At 46.7% G+C, this 26,406-nt stretch overlaps 1 protein-coding gene across 1 annotated transcript in view; it reads right to left on the bottom strand.

Moving 5' to 3' along the window:
* The window catches only part of WDPCP (WD repeat containing planar cell polarity effector), an 846,895-nt gene that overhangs the window by 649,954 nt on the left and 170,535 nt on the right, over positions 1–26,406 (bottom strand). The window contains exon 3 of the mRNA XM_030196158.1: positions 25,755–25,839. Within this exon, the coding sequence (XP_030052018.1) occupies positions 25,755–25,815 (61 nt within the window). The 5' untranslated portion in view covers positions 25,816–25,839. The remainder of the gene's footprint in view (positions 1–25,754; positions 25,840–26,406) is intronic.

The following is a 26,406-nucleotide window of genomic DNA, read 5'->3' as shown; positions in this document are numbered from 1 at the left end:
GATCTTTTCCCAGTGTGGCATTACTTATGTACTCTATTGCCTTCCACTCAACCAGTTCCTAACCCAGTCAGTCAGTTCAGGGCCCATACCAAGGGTACTCAGTTTATTTAATAGTCATCTATACCGAACTGTATCAAAGGCTTTGCTAAAATCTAAATACATCACATTTAGTGCTCTCCCTCGATCCAACTCTCTGGTCACCCAGTCAAATAAATTAATCAGATTTGTCTGAGAAGACCTGCCTCTAATGAAACCATGTTGCCTCAGGTCCTGTAATCCACTGGATTCCAAAAACTTTACTAAAAACAGCCCGGTATTGAATGTCCAGGTATAACACCAGCATCGGACAGCAAAAGCACTGTCTGCCGCCGTCTGAATATTGAACCCATAGAGTTTTGCCCTGAGGCAGTGTAATTTTGAAAAAGATAAGAATAGATGGATTCCGAAACCAAAGAACTTTGGTCTTCTTAGCATTTAACTTAAACATATTAGAATTTATCCAGCTTTGAATTTTATCCATACAGCAGAATATTTTTTCTAAAGCATCCTCCAATTTAGCACATACTGGAACCAGCATTAATATATCATCAGCATATGAAAATAATCTTTCACCATTGTCCAGAGTAATTGTTTCCAGAGAACTCATAATCATGGGTGATAGAGATGAACCCTGGGTACACCACAGGTCAATGCCAACTTTGAGAAGATTTGCCATTTTTCCCAAACACAGTAGCATCAATTGAACAACTAGAGGCTATACAAAGATGGGCTTACCCTCTAATCAGGATGGTAAGCATCAATTACACCGAGGTGAACCCTTACTGAGCTGGTCTTGAGGCCAGACTCAGAAAGGTATAGAAGGTATTCAAGTAATTTTTGTGTAAGACAGGTCAAAGGATGTAGGGCCTTGCCCTCACCCTAGATAACAAACCTCCTCCATTTAAAATTATATGACCTTTTAATGGAATCTTTCCTGGGAGCAAGCAGAAAATGAGAGACATCCTCAAGTAATTCGAAAGAGTCAAATTCTAGCCTCTCAGCATCCAAGCCATAAGGGCCAGGGCCTGACGGTTTGGATGCAGAAGAGACCCCCTTGTTCTGAGTGATGAGAGTCAGAAAGCACTTCAATCTCCAAGGGTCGCTGGAGGCTTAACTCTAGAAGTAGAGGGAACTGAATCTGTCTCAGCCAATAAAAGGTAATGAGAATCGTGGTTCCCTAGTCCTGCTTGAGTTTCAGGAGAGTTTTACTGGACCAGTCAAGGAGATAGGCATCCGAGGCTGGTCTGTCATGTGATCCTTGTCTGGAGCAGTATTGAGGGTCATTGTTGTTCAGGTGAGTGGTGAAGAGATCCAATGAGGTGGTGCTCCACAATCAAAAGATCTCTCAGTCGCCCATACTGAGAGACGATTCGTGAGGTTGCATTTTCTGGCTCAGTCTGTCAGCTAGGCAGTTGTTCTTCCCTGACAGGTACATGGCTCTGAGAATCAAGACATTGCTGAATGCCCAATGCCATATTCTGCTTCCTGACACATGAGGTATGATCCCATGCCTCCCTGCTTGCAAACATAATACATTGCAACCCAATTGTCCATTTGAATGAGGATAATTTGTTGTATTAGCTGATCTCTGAAAATCTTCAGATTGTTTCAAATAGCCCATGGTTCCAGGAGGTTGATATGATGACGAGCCTCCTGGGGTGACCATCAACCCTTGGTGTGGAGCCCATCTACTTAAACTCACCGGCCCAGGTTGTATGCATCTGTCACCCATGTCTTGTAGGTTGGAAGAATTTGAAATGATAGTCCCATGGTCAAATTGGTTCAAATTGTCCACCAAGACAGAGACTACTCTAAAGAAGGATGACAGCAATAGCATCCACTAGGTGCACCCTGACAAGGGACCACTGAAGATAGAGTTCACTGTGCTGGCCTCAAATGGAAGCATGCCATGGGTGTGACATGCACAGTTGAGCCCATGTGGCCTAACAATCTCAACATCTACCAAGCTGAAACCTGTTGGCTCTGACGAACTTGAAGTGCTATAGAAACCAACACCTCCACCCACTGCTCTGGAAGATAAGTTTGGAGCTGAACCATGTCTAACAAGGCTCCGATGAACTCCAAATGTTGTACAGAAAACAGACGGGACTTGGGATAGTTTATATTAAACCCTATCAGCTCCAGCACACAAATGGCTCATTGCATTGATTCTTGAGCTCCTTCCTTTGATGTACTTTTTACCAGCCATGGATACTGAGATGCATAAATAGGGAACTATCCAGCTCATTTTCGAAAGTGATCGCTGGCCATTTTCCGACACAAATCGGGAGATGGCCGGTGATCTCGGAAAAGCGGCCAAATTGGTATAATCGAAAGCTGCTTTTTTGGCAACATCGCCGCTTTCCCGTCGCATCGCCGGCCAAAGTTCAAAGGGGTGTGTCGGCGTTGAAGCGAAGGCGGGACATGGGCGGGCATGGGCGTGGCTACCAGATGGCCGGCTTTCAGCGATAATGGAAAAAAAACGGCGATAAGCAGTATATCGCCGGGTTTACTTGGTCCTTTTATTTTCACGACCAAGCCTCAAAAAGGTGCACCAAATGACCAGATGACCACTGGAGGGAATGGGGGATTACCTCCCCATACTCCCCCAGTGGTCACCAACCCCCTCCCATACTAAAAAAATAAAACTAAAAACCTTTTTTGCCAGCCTGTATGCCAGCCTCAAATGCCGTACCCACCTCCATGACAGCAGCATGTGTTGTATCATCCGACAGCCTTTCCCTGGTTGCGATGTGGCTCTCGGGTGAGTGTGACACCTTTTCTGTTAGGTGCCCTGCAGAGTCACATTAGCAATGCATTGTGGTGGGTGTAGGGTACTGGGCTCTACTCCCATGGTGCTTTTCCCCCCTGCTAACTGGGTCAGAGTGTGCCCTGTTTTGTTTCCGGTAGTCCATGAGGTAGTGGCCATTTTTGTAAGCCAGTTTTAGATCCCTTTCATGTGTTACCCACGTTAGAGAACGTTATTACCTTGAATGTGGCTGAAAGAAGGCATTGTACACCATTCTGCCAGCTCTGACCTACTGCTAATCTCAGTACCAGGGAGACTCTTTGCCAGTGGGGCACAACCTGTGATCTGCAGTTAACTGTGAGTAAACATGCTTATTCAAATAAAGGACTTTTTCAAAGAGATTAGTCTTCAGGTGTCACCTGGTGTGCCAAGGTTATACAGCAGCAACAAGTCCTAGAGGCCTGCATGTATGCAGGTCCCTGGAGCACGTTTAGTGGGTACCGCAGTGCACTTAAGGCAGGCGGACCCAGACCCATCCCCCCCTACCTGTAACACTTGTGCTGGTAATGGTATGGAAGCCCTCCAAAACCCACTGTACCCACATTTAGTTGCCCCCTTCACCCCTAAGAGCTTTGGTAGTGTTGTACATTTGTGGGTAGTGGGGTTTGGGGGGGGGGGGTTGGGGGGCTCAGCACCCAAAGTAAGGGAGCTATGCATGTGGGAGGTTTTTCTGAAGTCCACCACACTGACCCCTAGTGTGCCCAGCTGGTGTCCTGGCATGTCAGGGGGACCAGTGCGCTACAAATGCTGGCTCCTCCCACGACCAAATGCCTTGGATTTCGCCGGGTTGGAGATGGCCGGCATTTTTTCCCATTATCGCTGAAAAACAAACCCGGCGAACTCCAAGGCATTTGGCTGGGCTAAACCGTATTATCGAAAAAAAAAAGATGGCCGGCCATCTTTTTCGATAATACGGTTCCGGCCAGCTGTAGCGCCGCTGCCAACATAGATCGCCGGCGATCTATTTGGCCGGCGACGTTCGATTATGCCCCTCTATGTGCCCTTCCAGTTTGGATTGTTATGCTGCAACTACTGCAAGACATTTTGTGAATACACGAGACCACAATGCAAAATGTGATGCTAATTGTGGTGTTTCCCTACTTAAACTCTTAAGTACTTCATGTGACTAGGATGTATCTGAATGTGGGTACAGGTATCCTTTAAGTCCAGAGAGCATAGCCAGGCATTTTTCTGAATCATGGAAATTAGGGAAGTAGGGTGCCTAGGAAAACCATCCTGAACTTCTGTTTTGCCAGATATTTGTCAGTGCCCTTAGGCCTAGGATGAGACAAAAATTCCTCTGTCTTCTTGGGAACTAGAAATACCTTCAGTAAAATCCCCTCCCTTTCAGCCCTGGTGGTATGGGTTTGACTGCACTGATCTGTCAAAGGGAGGAAAGCTCCTGTGTAATTAATTCCCAGTGTTCAGAGCTTAACCTTTTCACTCTCAATGGGCAATTTGGAGGGGTGCTTTCAAATTGCAAAGTGTAGTCTGTTCAAACTATTTTAAAGGCCCAATGATCTGAGGTTACAAGGGGCCACCTTTGTTGGAAAAAATTCAGCCTCCCTCCCTCCCACCGGTAAGTTGTCCAGATTAGCTACTTTTATTGCAGCTATACTTTTGTGGAGCCAGTGAAAAGCTCATCCCCTGCTTTGACTGGGAAGCTGGCTGGGACTTCTGAAGTCTCAGCTGCAGCGAGTGGGAGAGAACTCTGGACTGACTAGGACAAAAGAGAGGGTGTAGGGACCCTATGCCTTTGACAGTAGTAGGGCCTCCGCTGCCCTTCACCCAAGTACCTCCTAGAAGAGCAGGCTGCTATAGGAGTGGGCTGAGAGAGTGACTTCATTGTATCAGTTCTTTTCCTGATGAGGTCGGCGATCTCCTCCATCTTGTCACCAAAAAGATTATCTCACCAGCATGGGACATCTGCCAGCTTCTTCTGAACTACCAGTTCTAGGTCTGAGGCATGCAGCCAGGTGAGACTGTGCATCCCAATACCCAAAGCAGAAGTCCAGGATACCACATCAAAAGCAATATAAGTTGCCTGAGACATGCGCTTTCTACATTCCCGCTGACTGGTTAGTAGCTGATGGAGTTCTGCAGCCTTTACAGGAGATAGTGTGTCTGCAAATTTTGCCACTTTGCACACCAAGTTTCACAAATGCATGCTTATAAGAGCTAATAAGACTATATCTGGGAAAGGAGCACAGCATTCTGAAATACCTTCCTCTCAAAAGACTCCACAGCCTGAGCCTTCTTTCTCCAGGTGCACCAAAGAGTGAGTCATGGAACTACTGGCTTTTTTGAGAATGGATTCAACAATCATGGAGTGGTTTGGAAGCCTTCTGGACTCTATACACAGAGTTGGCCTTCTTATGAATGGGCTTGCACAGAGGGGAGGGGGGGTTCCCACTGCTTAATCTGTACAGCCGGAAGGGTTCTGTGCACAGGCATTGTCACAGCTTCCTTTGGAAGGAGGGGCAACAAAATTAAGGGTGTCTAAAAGGAGAGCTCCTCAGAGGAGACTTTCTCCTTTAATGGGGTTGGGAGGAGTCTGACAGGATGCCAAAGAACCCCTCCTCCAAAAGAACCTCCAGATCCCATTCAGACACTCATGAATGGTCTGAATCAGACTCACAGAAGTACTCCTGTGGGTATTCCCGAGTTTGTGCCTGCCTTGGTCTACTACGCTACTGGCCAGGCTGAGGGCGGGAGTGCCAAGGAACAGGCATCTTCCTGTGCTCTGAGGAAGCTTCCTCCCCGAAAAGAATGGACAATGATACCATCTCGACTTGTGCTGACTCCAATGTCTCTTCAGCCTGCCTGCCCTTGTTCCAGTATGTCTCTCCAGCCTGCCTGCCTTTGTTCCAGTATATGCCTCCTGCCAGGCTGTCCTTGTTAATGCTCCCATCCTCAGATTAACTTCCCGGCTTTGACCTCGGCTTGTCTCTTCAAATACTGTGGACTGCCACCTGTCCTGCTTGCCTGAGTGTGCCTTGAATGCTGCCTGCCCTAACTCCCAGGATTGTTTGAACTTTCTTGAGCCTCTTTAGCACCATTGTTGGTATCAGGACCAGCTCACAGGCTGTAACCTATGTTACAGTACTCCCTATTCTCCAGGTGTACCTCTAGACTTGGCCAGCCCTGGTCCTAAGCTTGGGCGTAACTCGCCTGCTGCCAGTCTGGGTCTACTTAGCCTCCAGGTTAGTTAGGCAGCGTAAACTCACATGTTGCCAGTCAGGGTCTACCTAGCCTTCGAGTTAATTAAGCAGCATCAACTTCGCTATAGCCCAAGGGATCACCCTCCCTGGCCTGTGACAATAATATTAGCATTTCTGAGAGGAACTGGAGTTTTATTTTGCAGCCACATATGTGCTTCCTACTCCCTTCCCACTTCTTAAATGTGGTACCACCACTTCATGGCAGGGGCATCTGGCTTGATGGGACTTGGGACCAAAGAGAGCAGAGACTGGTAGGACAGAGAATTATTTAAATGTATAAAAGTCTGATGTACTGACACAACAAATTATGAAAGAAGTTCAAGGGGGTTTACTCCTGATACATGGAAATCCCTAGCTACAGGCTCTATAATACAAGAGAGTGCCAAATAGCAACACAAAACATGTTTTTGTTGGCAACAGGCCATTTTGTCATGTTTCATTTTTTACTTTTATTTTTTCCCCCCCAAAGACAAACTGAAACTTAATAAAAGAGGGCCTTGAGGGGACAGAACTGGATTCTAAACCTCAAAGAGATTCCTCAGCACAGACTGACCAAACTGTTGTATCAGAAATCACTCTCCAAACAGTAGTGTGATGTGAATGTGTTGACAGAAGTTCATGTCACAGCTTTGCAAACCTCTTCCAAGGAGGCTAGCTTCAGATGGGCCTCTGAAGCAGCCACTGCTCTGATGGGTCAAACCTTCCGGGCATAACTGAAGGAAATGCAATAATAATAAACAGAATTCCTGGTTGACTCATAAAGTGCCTTCTTTGGGGGAGGAAGTACAAGTTGGATGTTGTCAAAGGACCTATAAGCACAATTGGGGGTATAGGATAGTCAAAGAGGATAAATATTAAGGAGTGCCTAAATGATCTGCCTATGTGCTAGGCACAAAAGCAAAGATACTTACCTCTTACCCATAGCAAGTATACTCCGAGGACAGCAGGCCTTATATTTTCACAAGTGGGTAATGTGACCCACGTTGCCGAATCCGGTGCTTATAGCTTAAAAGAGCTTTGTGGAGTGCAAGCCATGCTCTACTGTGCATGCATGAGTGCATTCCCGCACGTCGCAAAAGCGCAGTTACTACAGTACAATACTAAAGCATAAGAAATAAAAACAGGAAACAACTGGGAGGCGGGAGAGTTTGTGAGAATATAAGGCCTGCTGTCCTCAAAGAATACCTGCTACAGGTAACTATCTTCGCTTTCTCCGAGGACAAGCAAGCCATAATTCTCATAAGTGGAGAATTCCTAGCAATCAGGCTCACTGAAAACAGCAACCATTGGTCAATTGGGCCTTGCAACGATGAGGACATAACACAGATTAACCTGAAACTATATACAAACTTGAGTGAGAGTGCATCCTGAAACAGACTAAAACAGGCCTAGGAGAGTGGAGTTGGATTTTAGATCCCAAACAGATTCTGTAGTACTGCCTGTTGAAACTGACTGTCACGTCAGGTATCTTGCTCAAGGCAGTAGTGAGATGTGAACATGTGGACTGAAGATCACATTGCAACCTTGAAAATTTCTTCAATGGAGGCTGACCACAAGTGGGCTAAAAACGCAGCCGTGGTTCTGACGTTGTGAGCCTTGACATGACCTTCCAGGGTCAGCCCAGCCTCGGCAAAAGTGAAAGAAATGCAATCTGCCAGCCAATTAGAGATTGTGTGTTTCCCAATGGCGACCCCCATCCTGTTGGGATCAAAAAAATCAAAAAGTTGGGTGGACTGTCTGTGGGGCTTAATCTGTTTCAAGTAAAAGGTTAATGCTCGCTTGCAGTCCAAGGTGTGCAAGGCAATGCCATCAGGATGGGCATGAGGTCAGCGAAAGAATGATGGCAAGACAATCAACTGATTCAGATGAAACTCCAACACAACCTTAGGCAGGATGCTTGCAGAGGACTACTAGTATAAGGTGCATCCATTACTAAGGCCTAAGCTCACTGACCCTGCAAGCTGAAGGAACAGTCACCAAAAATATGACCTTCCATGTCAAGTACTTCAGAAGACAGGAATCCAGTGGCTTGAAAAGAGCTTTCATCAGCTGAGTGAGAACGTTGAGATCCCATGACAGAGGTGGAGGTTTTACTGGGGGCTTTGATAAGAGCAAGCATGTCATAAAGCAAACAACTAGAGGCTGTCCAGAGATGGGCGTACCCTCTACAAGTTGATGGCAAGTATTAATTGCACTGAGGTGAACCTTACAGAGTTGGTCTTAAGGCCAGACTCTGAAAGGTGTACAAGGTATTCAAGCAGAGTATGTGTAGAGCAGGAAATAGGATCTAGGGCCCTTCCTTTATACCAGATGGCAAATCTTCTCCATTTAAGAGAGTAACACCTCTTAGTGGAATCTTTCCTAGAAACCAGAAAGACCAGGAAGACATTCTCTGGAAGACACAAGGAAGCAAATTCTAGGTTCTCAACATCCAGGCCGTGAGGGCCAGAGACTGGAGGCTGAGATGCAGAAAAGAGCCCTTGTTCTGGGTGATAAGGGTCAGAAAACACTCCAATCTCCATGATTCTTTGGCGGACAACTCCAGAAGAAGAGGGAACCAGATCTGTCTGGGCCAATAAGGAGCAATCAGAATCATAGTCCTGCGGTCTTTCTTGAGTTTCAGCAAAGTCCTCCCCACAAGAGGGATGGGAGGATACGCATACAGACTCATCCCCCAATAAAGAAGAAAGGCAATTAGTCTGTCATGGGCCTGGAGCCTGGAACAGAACTGAGGGACTTTGTGTTTATTGTGAGTGGCAAAAAAATCTAACCCTGCTCAGTCCGTCAGCCAGGCTGTTGTTTTTGCCTGCCAGATAAGTGGCGCAGAGGAGCATGCCATATTGGAGTGCCCAACGCCACATCTCGACAGCCTCCTGACACAGAGGGTGGGATCTGGTGCCCTCCTGCTTGTTGGTATATAGTACATCGCAACCTGATTGTCTATTTGAATGAGTTAATTAACTCTACCTGATACCTGCTTAACTAATATAAATGTAAGTCCACAACTTGCAAGTAAATATCTCTCTATGTTGTGCGAACCATGAGGAAAAGACTTCAGATGCTCGGTGCTCACTGTTTTGTTTTGTTTTTTTAATCATTTATTTATAATTTTTTCATTTTACAAGGATCACTTGCAAAACAGTAAAACAGAGATGATTGTACATTAAAACAGCTCACTGTTTTTTTTATTGAACAGTAGACCGCGCTGCTCAGTGTTTACTGTTGAAATTTTACTTTTTCTTTTGTAAACCAGCTGGCGAGCATCCTCATAAGTAAAAAACCTCGTTTTTTGCGCTCATTATTCAAAACTCTTTTTATAATTTTTATTTGTAGATTTGTATATTTTATAATGAAAATAAACTGGCACGTAGCTGCTGTTGTACTGGAACTAGTGGGTATGCCCTAGTACTTTCCATTTCCTGAAAAAGCACTGTAGCTTACATGCACAGGTACAGGAAGAAACTAAAAATATGCTGAAGACAGCAAGGCTAGGAAAACTGAGAGCTAGCAGGGCCATATTACAGGCCTAGTACCATATTACAGGTCTAGTATAGGAAGGAATATACAATCTTAAGCCCAAAAGAGTTCAAAGTCAAACTTCCCTGCCCGGGGGCACCGAAACATAGTCTCTAGAACTCTTGGCCCTTTTGAGGACAGATTCAACCACCAGGGAATGATGAGGCAGATGAGGCTTATCAAACCCTGCAGTACTGTGAATCCGGTATTGAGTGTCAATTTTCTTGGGGAGTACCGGGACAGACAAAGGGAACTCCCAATTCAGCACGAGAACATCCTGCAACATCTAATGAAGCAGGACCGTCACAGCCTCTCTAGGAGGGAATTCATAGTCCAGGACCTTAGGCATCTTAGCCCTGGGATCCTCCTCCACTTCTAAAGGAAGTAGAATGGCAGCCAACATTTCCTTAACAAAAGAGGACAAGCAAAAGCTCTCTGGGGGGACTTTCTCCTTTCCTGTGGCAGGGAGGGGTCAGTTGGTACCCTATAAGACTTCTCCGAAAAGTATCGAGGGTCATCATCTGACTCCCAATAGCACACCTCATCGGTGTCAGCCAAGACCTCCTGTGGAGAAAGTCGAGACTGAGCCTGCCTCGACCTAGAGGGGCGTCGATGAGTTGTCTCCTGCATCGACTCCAGTGACGCTTCCTCTACCAACACTGAAGGAGTACCCACGCAGGTGGCAGGCAACAATGGGGCCACAAGCAACACCGGTGTCGGAGACCTCACTGCAGGCTGAGGGTCAAGTGGGGATGCAATGAGAGGCACGTCTAGCACAAACACCCTTGACGCCGATGCACTTTGTTTTATAAAGCCAACCAGCAGCTCAGGGAGCAAGGCCTGGGTGCGCTCATTGAGGGCAGACACCAGGAAAGGCTGGAGCATCAGTTCAGAGAGTCTGCAGAACTGCTGTGGTCGAGACGAGAGGTTGGTCCTGGCTCCTTGGAGATCTCCGCACAGGTGCCTCTTGTATGGAGGGGGAGCGGTTCTCCTGGCGCCTACACTTCTTCGGTGCTGAATCCATTGGCGACCTGGAGCTCCCAGCACTGTGCGTCAAAGGAATTGTCTCCATTTTTTGTTTTTGCCAGAAACCTGATTGCCTGGGAAGTAGAATTATGGAATGCTCAACATTCTCTTCATAAAGGCGGTTAATAAATACGTACATAAGTATTGCCATACTAGGCCAGACCAAAGGTCTATCAAGCCCAGAATCCTGTTTCCAACAGTGGCCAATCCAGGTCACAAATACCTGGCAAGATCCCAAAAAAGTGCAAAACATTTTATGCTGCTTATCCCAGAAATAAGCAGTGGATCTTATCATAGTTCATTTTAATAATGGTATATGGACTTTTCCTTTACGAAGCCAACCAAACCTTTTTTAAATCCCGCTAAGCTAACCGCCTTTACTACATTCTCTGGCAATGAATTCCAGAGTTTAATTACACGTTGAGTGAAGAAATATTTTCTCCAATTCGTTTTAAATTTACTACTTTGTAGCTTCATTGCATGCCCCCTAATATTTTTGGAAAGAGTAAACAGAGCTTCACGTCTACCCGTTCCACTCCATTCATTATTTTATAGACCTCTATCATATCTTCCCTCAGCCGTCTTTTCTTCAAGCTTCAGCCTTTCCTCATAGGGAAGTTGTCCCATCCCCTTTATCACTTTTGTCGACCTTCTCTGTACCTTTTCTAATTCCACTATATCTTTTTTGAGATGCGGTGACCAGAATTGAACACAATATCCTCTATAAACCTGGAGGATGTAATGGGGCAATTTGACAAATTGAAGAGTAGCAAATCTCCTGGACCGGATGGTATTCATCCCAGAGTACTGATAGAATTGAAAAATGAACTGTTGGAACTATTGTTAGTAATATGTAATTTATCTTTACAATCAAGCGTGGTACCGGAAGATTGGAGGGTGGCCAATTTTTTAAAAATTCTCCAGAGGAGATCCGGGAAATTATAGACCAGTGAGCCTGACGTCGGTGCCGGGCAAAATGGTAGAGACTATTATAAAGAACAAAATTACAGAGCATATTCAAAAACGTGGATTGATGAGACTGGGCTTCTAAACGGCAGATGACATTTAATGTGAGCAAGTGCAAAGTGATGCATGTGGGAAAGGGGAACCTGAATTATAGCTACGTAATACAAGGTTCCACGTTAGGAGTCTCTGTCAAAGAAAGGGATCTAGGTGTCGTTGTTGATGATACGTTGAAACCTTGTGCTCAGTGTGCTGCTGCTGCTGCGGCAAAGCAAACAGAATGTTAGCTATTATTGGGAAAGGAATGGAAAACAAATATGAGAACGTTATAATGCCTTTGTATCGCTCCATGGTGCGACCGCACCTCAAATATTGTGTGCAATTCTGGTCACCACATCTCAAAAAAGATGTAGTGGAATTAGAAAAGGTACAAAGAAGGGCGACAAAAATGATAAAGGAGAAGGGTAAAGTGGCTAGGGGTCTTCAGCTTGGAGAAAAGAAGGCTGAGGGGAGATATGAGGTTGATAAAATGAGTGGAGTGGAACGGGTAGATGTGAATCGCTTGTTTACTCTTTCCAAAAATACTAGGACTAGGGGGCACGCAATGAAGCTACAAAGTAGTAAATTTAAAACGAATCAGAGAAAATATTTCTTCACTCAACGGGTAATTAAACTCTGGAATTTGTTGCTAAAGAATGTAGTAAAAGCAGTTAGCTTAAAAGGTTTGGATAGCTTTCTACAAGAAAAGTTTATAAGCCATTATTTAAATGGACTTGGGGAAAATCCACTGCTTATTTTTGGGATAAGCAGCATATAATGTATTGTATTGTTTTGGGATCTTGCCAGGTACTTGTAACCTGGATTGGAAACAGGATGCTGAGTTTGATAGACCTTCGGTCTGTCCCATTATGGCAATACTTATGTACTTATGCACTTTAATTCTGTCTGATATAATAAAGATAAAAGAAATAAGTGGGTAAAAGGACACAGTGTAGAACAACAGGAGGAGATTGAAAGTTTGCACCAGCCAAACTCTGGGAGCTAAGAGACTTAAGACTAATGCAACAACTAATTTACAGTTAACTTGTCAACTGAGACTAAGGATATACTGTAAACTTAGCCTGACTGATATCCATTGTGTACATTATGAAGATGACAGAACTGTCTGTGGTCATTGTCCTAGTAAAAAGAGGTAAATCTAAAAATAGGTGACCAGCCTACTGTGTGCTGAGAAAATATACTGTACATAACTGAGTGAAAGGACAAACATACATGTGCTGAAAAAATGCAGAGAAAATCAGAGAGAGTAGTCTCCCCAGCAAAGTAATTAATCCAGCAAAACTATGTATGTTCAAAATGGGGACACTCATGTATATGGGATAAGTCAGGGAGGTTCCAGAAGCCAAATTTAGGGTCCCTTTTACAAAGTGGTGGCAAGCCCAATGCGGGCTTACAGCTCGCTAAAAAGGAAGCACCGCTGGGGTACTGTAGCGCCTGGTGGTAGTTCCCACCCCCAGCGCGCCATTACATCCTGCCTCAGTTTGGTATAATGGGGGAATTACTGGTGGGTGTTAAGAGAGTTATATTGATATCCCACAGCGCATATTTTAGTAAATGAGAATCTCACTCCAACATTTTCCCTGGAGCATGGCACACGGCAGGGGTGCCCTCTCTCCCAGATGTTGTTTGTTCTCTCTTTGGAGCCTCTGGCCAGGATGATTTGCCAGTCAAGTGCTCTACAGGCACCACCGTAGGAAACCAAGAATATAAAATTAACTTACTTATGGATGGCATGTTGATCTTCCTGAAGCAGGCACCCCAGGAAGTTCCCCAGCTGATGTTGCTTATTTAGATGTTTGGTTCTTTTTGTGGACTGAAAATTAATTTTGACAAATCAGAAGCTATGGTGATATCCTCTGGCTGTAGTAGTTGTCAGCTTCCTAACTTCCCGTTGGTTTGAACTACAGGGCCTTTGAAATATCTTGGGGTATATCTACATCTTGATTTTGCTGTCAAGTATAAAAAGAATGTTCGGAACAGAGTAGATTCTATTAAGGAAAGGGAAGGGAAATGTGACTTGATATACCATCTTTCTGTGGTTTTTGCAACTACATTCAAAGCAGTTTACATAGTATATACAGGTACTTATTTGTACCTGAGGCAATGGAGGGTTAAGTGACTTGCCCAGAGTCACAAGGAAGTTGCAGTGGGAATTGAACCCAGTTCCCCAGGATCAAAGTTCACTGCATTAACCATTAGGCTACTCCTCCACTCTATTAAGGCTTTGTGTCTCAGGTGGAAGGACTTACCATTTTGTTCTTGGGCTGCGTCACACTAGTGAAGATGGTTCTCTCCTCCCTAAGTTGCTCTACCCCTGCAAATGATGCCTCTGTGGATTATATGCCGGGATGAGACTGCTTATCGAGGAATTGTGGTTTATTTTCTTTGGGAGGCCCGAAGGGCACAAATTGGCTATGCTAAACTGCTTCAGGATAGGGGGCAGGGGGTGTCAACCTGCCAGATCTTCGGCTCTATAACATCGCAGCTGTTATGTGCTGGGTGCATGAGCTCCACATGGGTCTTTATAAATATGCCCCTGCTTATGTCTGAGAGACAGAGGCTGCCCCAATTTCCAATTTTAATGTGATCCAGTCCAGCGGCAGGGAGACAAGACCCTTACTGTACCCACTGAAGTTGGCCTGTACATGGTGATGGTCACATTTTTTTTTTGGGGGGGGGGCGTTGGGGCCTCCCCCTCCCCTTTTCTGGATATGCTAGACTACCCTAATTTTCTGGCTGGCCAGGGACAATCAGCCCTGGGGCTCTGGGCCCGAAATGGGTGTTGGTATGTCAGTCAGTTAGTAGAAATTGGAAGGAGGGGCTATCCCTTCCTTTCAGTATTGTGAAGCGCAATGGAGTCTTGCCACGACTTCTTTTTTCTCCTACTTACAGATTTGTTACTATGTGGCCTCCCTGAAGGGTAGAGATGGTGCGCACCCCTCTTTCACTAAGCTCAATGCCACGTTTATGTTAATGCCAGCTGATGGGCAAAGAGCAGAAACCTTCCCCTTTGTTTGCTATGCTAGTGAAGAGTGGAGCTCTAGTTTGGGTAACCAGGTGTCGAAACAGGATATGTCCTCTTGCTATGACTTGGCATTTTGGGTCACCCCAAACGTCAGTCTTTATGAGATACAGTATAAAATTTTGCATGTGTACATTACTATAAGGGTAAAGCTATGGGCCTTTGGGAATCTGATGTGTGTGATAAATGTGGAGTGGGGAGAGGTACCACGGTGCATCACTTATTAGAATGTATCACACTTAAGCCATTTTGGACCAGGGTCCTCTCTACACTCGAATCAGTCCTGGGAACGGGGTTTCAATGGTCTTATGGGGTGCTTCTTTTGGGTTTCGACACCAAGCTACTTGAGCAGAGTCTCCTGGACTATATAAGTAAATTTGTGCTGCTGGCTCTGGTGCTTGCCCGGAAGACCATATTGCAGGACTGGGTGGGGAGCTTCCCCCCCTCCCTTAGACAATGGAAAGCTAGCATGGATCAGATGGCTTCTAGGGAACTAATGTGCCTCTCGAAGACCATGGGGGGAACATCCACTATGTATTGTCAATTAGGGAAGGAATTCCAGGCTCACTCAGCTGCTTCCCACGATTGTTGGCCTGCTGCCACGGAGTAGGTGGGGTTCAGGGTGGGGAGGAAGGGGGAGTTAACACAAAAGCGACTGGAACACATATACCTGCCATATTTTTATTTGTTACTATGCGGTTAAGTGGTTACATTGGGGTTTTTTCCCTGATACCTGATATACATTTATAGTTCTTTTGGTGTTGCTGTTATATGTGAAATTCATTAATAAAGATATTAAGGAAATTTTTGGACTTAAAGAAGATACTATTCCCCCTTTTTCCCAGGTATATTATCTTCCACATAAACCAAGAGAAGCACAATCGTCTACTAACCAAGCTGAAATTCCTTTGGATGTTTCAGCCATTCTTGAATCCTCTGATGCGGATTTGGCTATTCCCTCTACTTTACTGGCAACTGTTGCGTTAACTTTGGATAAAGTATGGATTATAAAAATGTTCTTTAAAAACAAAGATAAAGAACTTATAGGTCTCAAAATATCAATATTCCCAGATGTAACAAAAGAGACTCAAAAGAGACATAGGCAGTTCTTGCTGCTTAAGCAAGGAGTCCTCCAGATTGGGGCTACTTTTCACCTTCGATACCCGTGTAAATGCATAGTCAGATTCCAATCAGTTAAATATGTTTTTTTTTTGAGCCATCTCAGCTTACAGAATTCCTTGTAACCAAACGCTCTTTGGGATCTAGAGAATGTTAATGTTTATTGACATTTATTGGAGCTCTGTAAAGTAAGGTAAAATTATGTATAATCATACCTGATAATTTTCTTTCCATTAATCATAGCTGATCAATCCATAGACTGGTGGGTTGTGTCCATCTACCAGCAGGTGGAGATAGAGAGCAAACTTTTGCCTCCCTATATGTGGTCATGTGCTGCCGGAAACTCCTCAGTATGTCGATATCAAAGCTCCATCCGCAGGACTCAGAGAATTACACCCACAAAGGGACACTCTGCCCAGCTCACCACCGCCCAAAACGGGGGAGGGGAATTAACCCAGCTCATCCCCACACAAGTGGGGGAGGGGAATCCGTCCAGCTCATCCCCGCGGAGCGGGGGAGGGACACCACACCCGCCGATGCGGGGGGATCTGGCTTATCCTGCAACCGCGGGAGGAGCTGACTGACCCTAACACCGCCGAAGCGGGAGGGGTACAAAGCTGCCCTACAGCCGCACGAAGCGGGAGGGAGTGCCGGCAGAATTTTAAGTCTCAATCCAGCCCCGTAAAACGGAGGGGAGAGGAATGCAGCAGCTCACTGTAACACAAACTCGTCTTAACTCTTGAAGAATCCAAGTGAAAAAACTTGAACACGAAGTCTTTCTGAAGTAAATGAAGACTAAACTTGAACCTGAAATGCAACCAGAATAAAACAGTACAGATATCTGGGAGGGGCTATGGATTGATCAGCTATGATTAATGGAAAGAAAATTATCAGGTATGATTATACATAATTTTACCTTCCATATCATCAAGCTGATCAATCCATAGACTGGTGGGATGTACCGAAGCAGTACTCACCCAGGGCGGGACATTGAAATCCCTGACCTCAACACTGAAGCTCCAAACCGGGCCTCCGCCCGTGCAGCCACAGTCAAACGGTAATGCTTGGAGAATGTATGAGCCGAAGCCCAGTTGCCGCCTTGCATATCTCTTCCAAGGAGACGGATCCGGCCTCTGCCATCGAGGCCGCCTGAGCTCTCGTGGAGTGAGCCTTCAGCTGGATAGGCGGCACCTTCCCCGCGGCCACATAAGCCGCTGCAATGGCTTCCTTGACCCATCTTGCCACTGTAGGCTTAGCAGCCTGCAGACCCTTACGAGGACCTGCAAACACGACAAACAGATGATCCGATTTCCGGAAATCATTGGTCACTTCCAAGTATCTGATGATGACTCGTCTCACATCCAGATATTTAAGAGCAGAGTACTCCTCTGGGTAGTCCTCCCTACGAAAGGAAGGGAGACAGAGCTGCTGATTCACATGGAAGCGAGAAAACAATCTTGGGCAGGAAGGAAGGCACTGTGCGAATAGTCACTCCTGCCTCAGTGAACTGCAGAAAAGGCTCTCGACATGAGAGCGCCTGGAGCTCGGAAACTCTTCTGGCTGAAGTGATAGCCACCAAAAAGACTGCTTTCAACGTCAGGTCTTTCAGAGATGCCCTCGACAAGGGTTCAAAAGGCGGCTTCTGCAATGCTCTTAGTACCAGATTGAGATTCCACGCAGGCACCACTGAGTGCAGAGGAGGGCGCAGGTGATAAACTCCCTTGAGAAAGCGCACCACATCTGGCTACGAAGCCAGGGAAGCACCCTTCAGGCGGCCCCTGAAGCAAGCCAGAGCCGCTACCTGGACTTTAAGGGAACTGAGCGACAGGCCTTTCTCCAGACCTTCTTGCAGGAACGCCAACACTGAAGAAATTGGAGCAGTGAAGGGAGAAAGTGAGCCTGCTTCACACCACGCTGCAAAGATACGCCAAACCCTGGCGTAAGCAGTAGAAGTAGAGCGCTTCCTCGCTCTCAGCATAGTGGCGATGACCTTGTCTGAGAAGCCCTTCTTCCTCAGACGCTGCCGCTCAATAGCCAGGCCGTAAGACCAAAGGGGGAGGGATCCTCCATCACCACGGGACCCTGATGTAACAGGCCCTGCTCCACTGGCAGCCGCAGAGGATCGTCGACTGAGAGCCTGATCAAGTCCGCATACCAGGGACGCCTGGGCCAATCCGGACCCACCAGGATTACCCTGCCGGGATGCTTTGCCACCCGGTCTAGCACCCTGCCCAACATGGGCCAGGGCGGGAACACATAGAGAAGCTCTTGTGTCGGCCACTGTTGGAGAAGAGCATCTACTCTCAGGGATCGAGGGTCCCGTCCTCTGCTGAAAAAGCGCGGCACTTGGCAATTGGCCGATGACGCCATCAGATCTAGGCTCAGCTGGCCCCAGCGCTTCGTGATGTCCAAGAACGCCTGAGCAGATAGCTGCCACTCTCCGGGCTCCAAGGTATGGCGACTGAGAAAGTCCGCCTTGACATTCATGACTCCGGCAATGTGGGCCGCTGAAAGCTGCTCCAGGTTCGCTTCCGCCCACTGGCAAAGATTCATAGCCTCCTTGGCTAGAGGGGCGCTCTTGGTACCTCCCTGGCGGTTGACATAGGCCACAGCCGTGGCATTGTCCGACAGGACCGGTACAGGCTTCAACACCGTACCGGGATGAACTCCAAAAGCGCCAACCGAATGGCTCTGAGTTCCAGGAGGTTGATAGACCACTTTGCCTCTGCAGGAGACCAGAGCCCCTGCGCTGTCCTTCCCAAGCAGTGGGCTCCCCAGCCCGACAACGAGGCGTCCGTCGTGACGACAATCCACTCTGGGGTCACCAGAGGCATTACCGCAGACAACTTGTCTGTCTGCATCCACCAGCTCAGCGCCTTGCGCACTGCTGGGTCCAAGGGAAGGCGCACAGCATAATCCTCCGACATCGGAGTCCAGCGCTGCAGCAAAGAGTGTTGAAGTGGTCTCATATGAGCCCTGGCCCAGGGCACAACTTCCATCGTGGCCGTCATAGAGCCCAACAGCTGCACATAGTCCCAAGCCCGAAGGGGAGAGGCTACTAGGAACTGGTCCACCTGAGCCTGAAGTTTGACAATCCGATTGTCTGGCAGGAACACTCTGCCCACTTGGGTGTCGAATCGGACTCCCAGGTACTCCAGGGACTGAGTCGGGCGCAGCTGGCTCTTCTCCCAGTTGATGATCCATCCCAGGGAGCTCAAAAGAGCAACTACCCGGTCCACAGCTTTGCCGCACTCTGCATAAGAGGGGGCTCGGATCAACCAGTCGTCCAGATAAGGATGGACTTGTACCCCTTCCTTTCGTAGGAAGGCCGCGATGACCACCATATTTTGGAAAAGGTCCGCGGAGCAGTAGCCAACCCGAAAGGGAGGGCTCTGAACTGGAAGTGTCGTCCCAGGACTGCAAAACGCAGAAAGCGTTGATGAGGAGGCCAGATGGGAATATGCAGGTACGCTTCCTTGATGTCCAAGGATGCCAGGAACTCTCCTGCCTTCACTGCCGCTATAACAGAGCGGAGAGTCTCCATGCGAAAGTGCCGCACTTTCAAGGCCCGATTGACCCCTTTGAGGTCGAGGATAGGCCGGACAGAACCTCCTTTCTTTGGTACCACGTCCCTTGCCAAGCTGACTTTCTGGCACCGGAACGACCGCGCCCAGGCGGATCAGATTGTCCAAAGTCTGCTGCACTGCCACAGCTTTGACCGGAGACTTGCAGGGAGAGAGTACAAACCCGTCTTTTAAGGGTCGGCAGAACTCTAGTTTGTAGCCGTCTCTGATGACTTCCAGTTATTGTGGTCCACTCGCCCAGAAACGAGGACAGCCGTCCTCCAATCTGCACTGGGGCGTGGACCAAGACCCCGTCATTGGGTACGAGACCCTGGGGGAGGACCGGAGGGAGCACCTCCGGGACGGCGGTCTCTGCGAAAGGAATGCTGCTTGGGGGAGAAATTCCTCTTGAAGGAAGAGGGGGCAGAGGAACCCGACTTGCCCGGGCGGTACCGACGGGCTTCCTGCAAACCGTCCTCTGGAGGTACCGGGACGGAGTACTAGCCCGAGCCCTGACCTCTGGTAATTTCTTGCCCTTAGACGTGCCGAGATCGGTCACGATTTTGTCCAGCTCGACCCCAAAGAGCAGCTTGCCTTTAAAAGGCAACTTAGCCAGGCGGGATTTAGAGGCGTGGTCAGCAGACCAATGTTTCAGCCAAAGCCACCGCCGCGCAGAGATTGTCTGAGCCATGCCTTTCGCTGAGGCCCTCAAGACATCATACAGCAAGTCTGCCAAATAGGCTAAGCCCGATTCCAGGGCCGGCCAATCAGCCCTCAAGGAATGATCCGAGGGGGAAGCCCGCTGCACCATAGTCAGGCACGCCCTGGCCACATAGGAGCCGCAAACTGAGGCCTGCAAACTTAAAGCAGCCGCCTCAAAGGACGACCTTAAGGCCGCCTCCAATCTTCTGTCTTGGGCGTCCTTTAGGGCCGTGCCACCTTCCACCGGCAACGCCGTTTTCTTAGTCACCGCAGTGATTAAAGAATCCACGGTAGGCCACAGATAGGCCTCACGTTCACTCACAGCCAAAGGATAGAGGCGGGACATAGCCCTAGCCACTTTAAGGCTCGCTTCTGGGACATCCCATTGAGCCGAAAATTAAGGTGTGCATGGCATCATGCACGTGGAAGGTTCTAGGCGGGCGCTTCGTCCCCAGCATAATGGCAGAGCCAACAGGGGCTGAGGGAGAGACGTCCTCCGGAGAGGAAATCTTCAAAGTGTCCATGGCCTGTAACAACAGGTTGGGCAAATCCTCTGGGCTAAAAAGCCGCGCTGCAGAGGGGTCATCCGCTCCATCCGAGCGGGGATCCGTCTCTCCAAGGAATCCGCAAAGGACCGTTGGGAGACCTCAGACACGCGGCCCTCATCTACAGCGGAGGAGACAAATTCCTCCAAGGCCTGGGAATCAACCCGAGGGCGTTACCTCTGGGAACCTCAACCTCTTACCAGACGAGGGAGCAGGGGCAGCGTTGTGCATGAGGAAGGCCTGATGCAGCAGCAAAACAACTCGGGGGAGAAACCCCCCAGACTGTGCACTTCCGCAGCCTGGGCAACAGCCCTAGACGCACCCTCAACCGGCGCTCGCAATAGCGGGGGAGAGACATGCTGCGCATCCAAAATGGCGTCCGGCGCGAAACTCCGCGAAGGAGCCGCGCGGGAAGAACGGCTCTTAACTTTAGCCGCTTCTGTGCCGTCGCCCAAATAAGGGCGTTCATGGCATTAATGTCTCCAACCTCAAGGGCGGCCCAAGAAGAAGCCGTCCGAGCCGCGTGGCCGGCCAAGATGGCGGAGGCGAGGAGCGGGGGATGGGCGTTTATGGCGGGAAAAACCGCCACGCCGGAGGAAGGACCGGGACATTCATCGGTCACGAAACTGTCACCCAACAAGGGCGAATCAGGCTTTAAGACCCCCGCATCCCCTCTAGAAGCGCTCAAGCGACCCGGGGAGCGACCCTTTGCGCCCTCGCCCTCCGACGCCATATGCCACGAGGAGAAGAATCGGGGAACCCCCTGCCCGCTATAAAAAGGTAAAAATTACCTGCTGTCCGCTCCGAGTTGTAACGACCTGGTGTCCCAGTGAGTAGCTGCAATAGACACTTAAATAAACGTCGAAATAAACGCCTTTAAGGACGTTCAAAATTTTTTTTTTTTTTTTTAACGGAGCCAGCGGGAGGGGGGAGAAAAGGAGGGACCTGGCACCACCAGGTTTGCACTTGCTCAAAAGAGCCCTCAACCCCAGGCACTCAACAAAACCTAAAAATTAGGCTTGGAGGCCTAGCCAGAGCTGCTGCTGTGTGTGACCACCACCTGCTGAGATAGAGAACATACTGAGGAGTTTCCGGCAGCACATGACCACATATAGGGAGGCAAAAGTTTGCTCTCTATCTCCACCTGCTGGTAGATGGACACAACTCACCAGTCTATGGATTGATCAGCTTGATGATATGGAAAAGACACTTCTATGTTAGACAGATTTCTAATTACTTTGGAATATGTTCTATTTTTCTTTTTTTATTCCACTATTGGTAATCTTGGATCCAAATGAGGAGCTGAGTATATTTACATATTTAAAATTTTTTTTGCCTTTTCTTTTGCTATGTTCCTAATACTAATTATGTTTGTAATAAACTTTTCTGTACAAGCTTAGGCTTGATAATGATTGTCTATCAATTATATTATCAAGGCCACATTGCAAGTCTGAAACTCTATCATCTAATTTATCCAGTCTCAACATATGGCTCTCTAACTGGCTCCGTTGTAGGTGTTTCTGGGACCACATGCATCAAGACCCTGCAGCTAAGAAAATGTTTCAAATTAGAGATAGCATCCCAGTGAGATCAAAAGGGACAACTGCAGGTCTCGCTAACCTCTCATAAAAACCTAAGTTGAGTCTAACCACCTGTACGTCAAGGTATAACATTTCCCAATACAGTTCTTATTTCTCCTTCTGAGATTGCAGCCTTTGCAGGTACATCTGCTGGAGCTGCTGGTGACATGAGCCAAGATACTCTCACTTGCTTCTGCCCAGTAGTGTAGCCAGACAGCCAATTTAGGGCGAGCCAGACAGCAAAGCGAATGGGTCAAAAATTTCATGTCTGCTGCCCCCCCCCCCAAAAAAAAAAAACTAAACTAAAGCAAAACCCAAATTTAACTCGCAACTCCCCTCCCAGAGCCCCCCTCCCAATGTGTAAATGAAACACCTGTGCTGGCATGGATCCCTAAGCCCCACAGCCGAAGACCTCCTTCTTGCCAAACAAGCTTAGTTCTTGGATGACCGCTGACACACGCCCCGAACTGCTGCTGCCAGAAGCTGGCCTGCATGTATGCTGAATTTCGTGCATGCGTGAAAACTGAGCATGCTCACTGTGAAGGGGCATGAAGCTGGCAGTAGCAGCTCAGGGACAGTGCTGGCAGCCGCCTAAGAAGTAAGTTTGTTTAGTGGGAAGGAGGTCTTTGGCTGGCGGGGCTTGGGGATCCCGGCAAGCCACACTAAGGGAGATGAAATTTTGGTGAGCCCTGGCCCACCCATGGATACGCCACAGCGTCTGCCTGCAGCACACAAGGGCCTGTTCACTGTTCAGGATTTAGTGAAGCATTGATACTGCAAAGGTTAACTGCTCCACCACCAAGACTACTCAGTGCAGCAACAAATGGGAAGCAAATAAAGGGTAGGCAAGCCAAACCTGCCTGGAAGGGCAACTGGTTATGGAGAGCTGCACTGGAGGTTGCTGAGGAGTGAAGGGAAAAAGAAGACTGGGTCAAGGTATGGTTACCAGACTTTTGGTTTGCAAATTTGGGACACCTGGGCGGAGACTTCCTATGAAAATTTTCACTATAAAAATTATAATCTACTAAAAATAAATATTTTATTACTTTTATATCTTAAGAGTAATTTCTTCAAGTTGCTTAACACAAAATATGTAGGGTCTCCAACCAAAGTCTTATGCTGGGTGATATGTCCCACATCAAAGAAAATTAATTATGCAATGAAAAAGCCAAATCAGCTGGCAAAATCCAGCTGTTCAAAATGGCTCCCAAGACTTTATATGCTGATGAATTATCTATCAGGTAATAAAAATATCCAACCTTTGATGTCTTTGCCTTAATTTTATTATTCATCTCTCTCCTCACGTTCTGATCTTATCTGTTCCTTTTGATTTTCTCTCTGATATCTTCCTCCTTTTTTTCAGTTTCAGCTCCGTCTCTTATTTGACTCTTTCCTTCACCACTGGATATCTGAATAATTTTCCTTCTCTACATATGTTTCTACCCCTTTCCCTTGATGCTTTTCCTTTTTTCTATCTTTCTTGCTCTTCTTCCCATTCCTTTTCTCTCTCCCTATGAGTTGTCTCTTCCATTTTTCATTTCTTTCTCCAAATTTTTATTCCCATATTTTCTCCATTCCTCCTATGGGTACTTTTATTTGTTTTCGCTCTCTCTCCCTCCACTCTAACCCCCCTCCTTTGTGACCCAGCATCTTCACCTCTCTTTGCACTCTCCACTTCCCTTGTGATCCAGCATTGCCACCTCTCTCTCTTCTGCCCTTCCAGTCCTACATCTCCACACACTCCTCCACCCTTCCAGTTCAGCCATCACCATCTCTGTCTCTCCCCTCCCCCTTCCAGTCCAGCCATCATCTCCTCCCTCTCGCTCTCTTTTCTCTACCCTTCCAGTTCCAGTAAGCCCAGCCATCTCCCTCTCTCTCTTTTGCACTTCCAGTAAGCCCAGGCACTCCACCTCTCTCTCGACTTCAGTCCAACACTTGCACCTCTTTCCTCCCCTCCCCCGTCCAGCATCTAAATCTTCCCCTCCCCATCCAGCATTTAGTTCTCCCCCCTCCCCATCCATAATTTAATTCTCTCTCTCACCCCCAGGTCCAACATCAAATTCTCTCCCCATCTCTAGTTCCTCAAACTTCTCTCTGTGGTTTGTGTCTCCCAGCTCCTTCTCTCCAGTGTATTGCACAGCATAGCAACTCTATGCAATGCAGAGGCTCTCCCCAAGCACACTGTGTCTCTCTGCTGGGTCCCACTCCCTCTGACATCACTTCTTGTTGCCATAGGGGACATCTAGTAGCCTTAAGGCAAGAAGAACTAAGAAGCGCAACAGGCGAAAATGTTACAGGGAGTGGAGAAGGCAGAGAGTTATTAAACATTAAACTCTCTGCTTCCAAATAAAAATATCAAATTATGGTTGTGCAGGAGGAGAAATTTTTAAAATTGTAGACAGAGTAAAGAGGATAAGGAGAAGAGAGGAGGAAAACGAAATAAGGGGAAAGTGAGAGTGTGGTGTATAGAAAGACTGGTAATAACTGGTTAGAGGGGAACTGTGGTGTGTGGATGGACCAAAGGAAGAGACAAAGATATTGACTGGCTGCGGGGGGGGGGGGGGGGGTGAAGGGGAGGAGAGACTGGCAGGAACCTAGCTTATGATCTGGCTATAGGAGTCTTCCCCATGTCCACATTATCTGCCCTGCTCTTGACATTTAAAATACAGGCTGGTAACTCACAACCAGCCATACTTCGTTTTTCTTTTGTTGCTGGGTGAGTGGAAATTTGTGTTCAGTTCATGAATTCAGCACCCCCAATCATTTTCAAACGTTAGCTGCTATGGATAGGGGAAGAGAGCTGCAGGAAGAGGAGTATGGGGTGAGATGGATGGAGGTAGGGAAAGGGGAAGAAGGTATGGGGGAGGGGATGTTGAAAATAAATATTCATTTGATTTAAAATTTCTCATAAGTTTCAGCTACTTTAGTTATTAAACAGTTCAATACTATCGACAATAGCTTCCTATCATTTGAGCAACATTTAGACAACATAAAAATGTTCCAGTAAGCATGTTTTGTGATAGTGCTTGTGAATTATCTCTATAAGAAACAGCATGACATTTTGAAATTTTTGAATGTTCTTCTAATTTTATTTTAAAAATCCTGTATTCCACAAATACACTCTCTAATTGTTTCTTCATATGGTATACAAAAATACTATATTATAAATAATTCTTATAAGAAACTGTTAAAGAGAGTCCAGTGAATGTTGCTGAACTGAATTCTCTACTAAAGAGCATAGCAACACCTGTCAACAGGAACTAGCCAGTGCAATCAAAAACTAGGTGTCAATTAAGAGGCACTGTTTTCCTTTTTTAGGAGGAATACAAAAACTGATTCATACAAAAATATTTGTTTTCAAAATGGAAAGGGATCTTTTGAGTCTGCAATGACTTAATTATGAAGACAGAACTAAAAGGCCATCTCTCCAGTCAACACAACAATGTTCTAAAACTTGCTCTCCCTGCAGTGTAAATCAAAGAGAAAATCTTCACATGAGGATTCAGACTTGTGTGTTAGCTGAATGAGCATTGAATAGAATTCTTATTTGTTGCAAGCAAAGAATGGAATTTGGCAGCAGTTGATTTACCCCCAACATGTAAGGTATTCTTCAAAGACCACAGGTGCAACTCTGTCAGGCAGAAAGACATCTGATGGCAGAAGGAAATGCAGTTCTGTCAAAAGAAAGAAACCACATGTGCAAATTAATTACCTTCTAATACAAGTAAAACTAAAAGTTTCTAAGAAATAGTACTAAAGTGTCTGTCACTGATCATTTAGGGAAAACATACTGAAATATTAAAAAAAGAGACACATACACAGGACCAGCAATGATGTCTGTGTTCTACTATTAACAAAACTATAATGACAGCTGAAAAGAATTATTTGTGAAATATTAAGATGGTAGAAGTGTCATGTCCACTGATGATAAGTGAGGATAATTATTTTCAAATCCTGTTTATGTACAAAAAAAAGTAAGAGTAAGGGCCCTGTTTACTAAGGCACACTAGCGTTTTTAGCGTGCGCTAACGTTAGAGACACCCATATTCCTATGGGTGTCTCTAGTGTTAGCGTGTGCTAAAAACGCTAGCACGCCTACAGCATGGCTAAATAAACAGGGCCCCAATTTTGTAAGAAGCAAAAATATTGTTACATTTTCAGATAAACTACAAATCTAATATTGTCATGCAAAGCAATTAAAGATTTAAATGTACTATTACTATGTTACAATGCCAAACTAT

Source organism: Microcaecilia unicolor, chromosome 3 (assembly GCF_901765095.1).
Source record: "Microcaecilia unicolor chromosome 3, aMicUni1.1, whole genome shotgun sequence".
Classification (NCBI taxonomy): Eukaryota; Metazoa; Chordata; class Amphibia; order Gymnophiona; family Siphonopidae; genus Microcaecilia; species Microcaecilia unicolor.
This window is presented reverse-complemented; position numbering and strand designations above follow the sequence as displayed.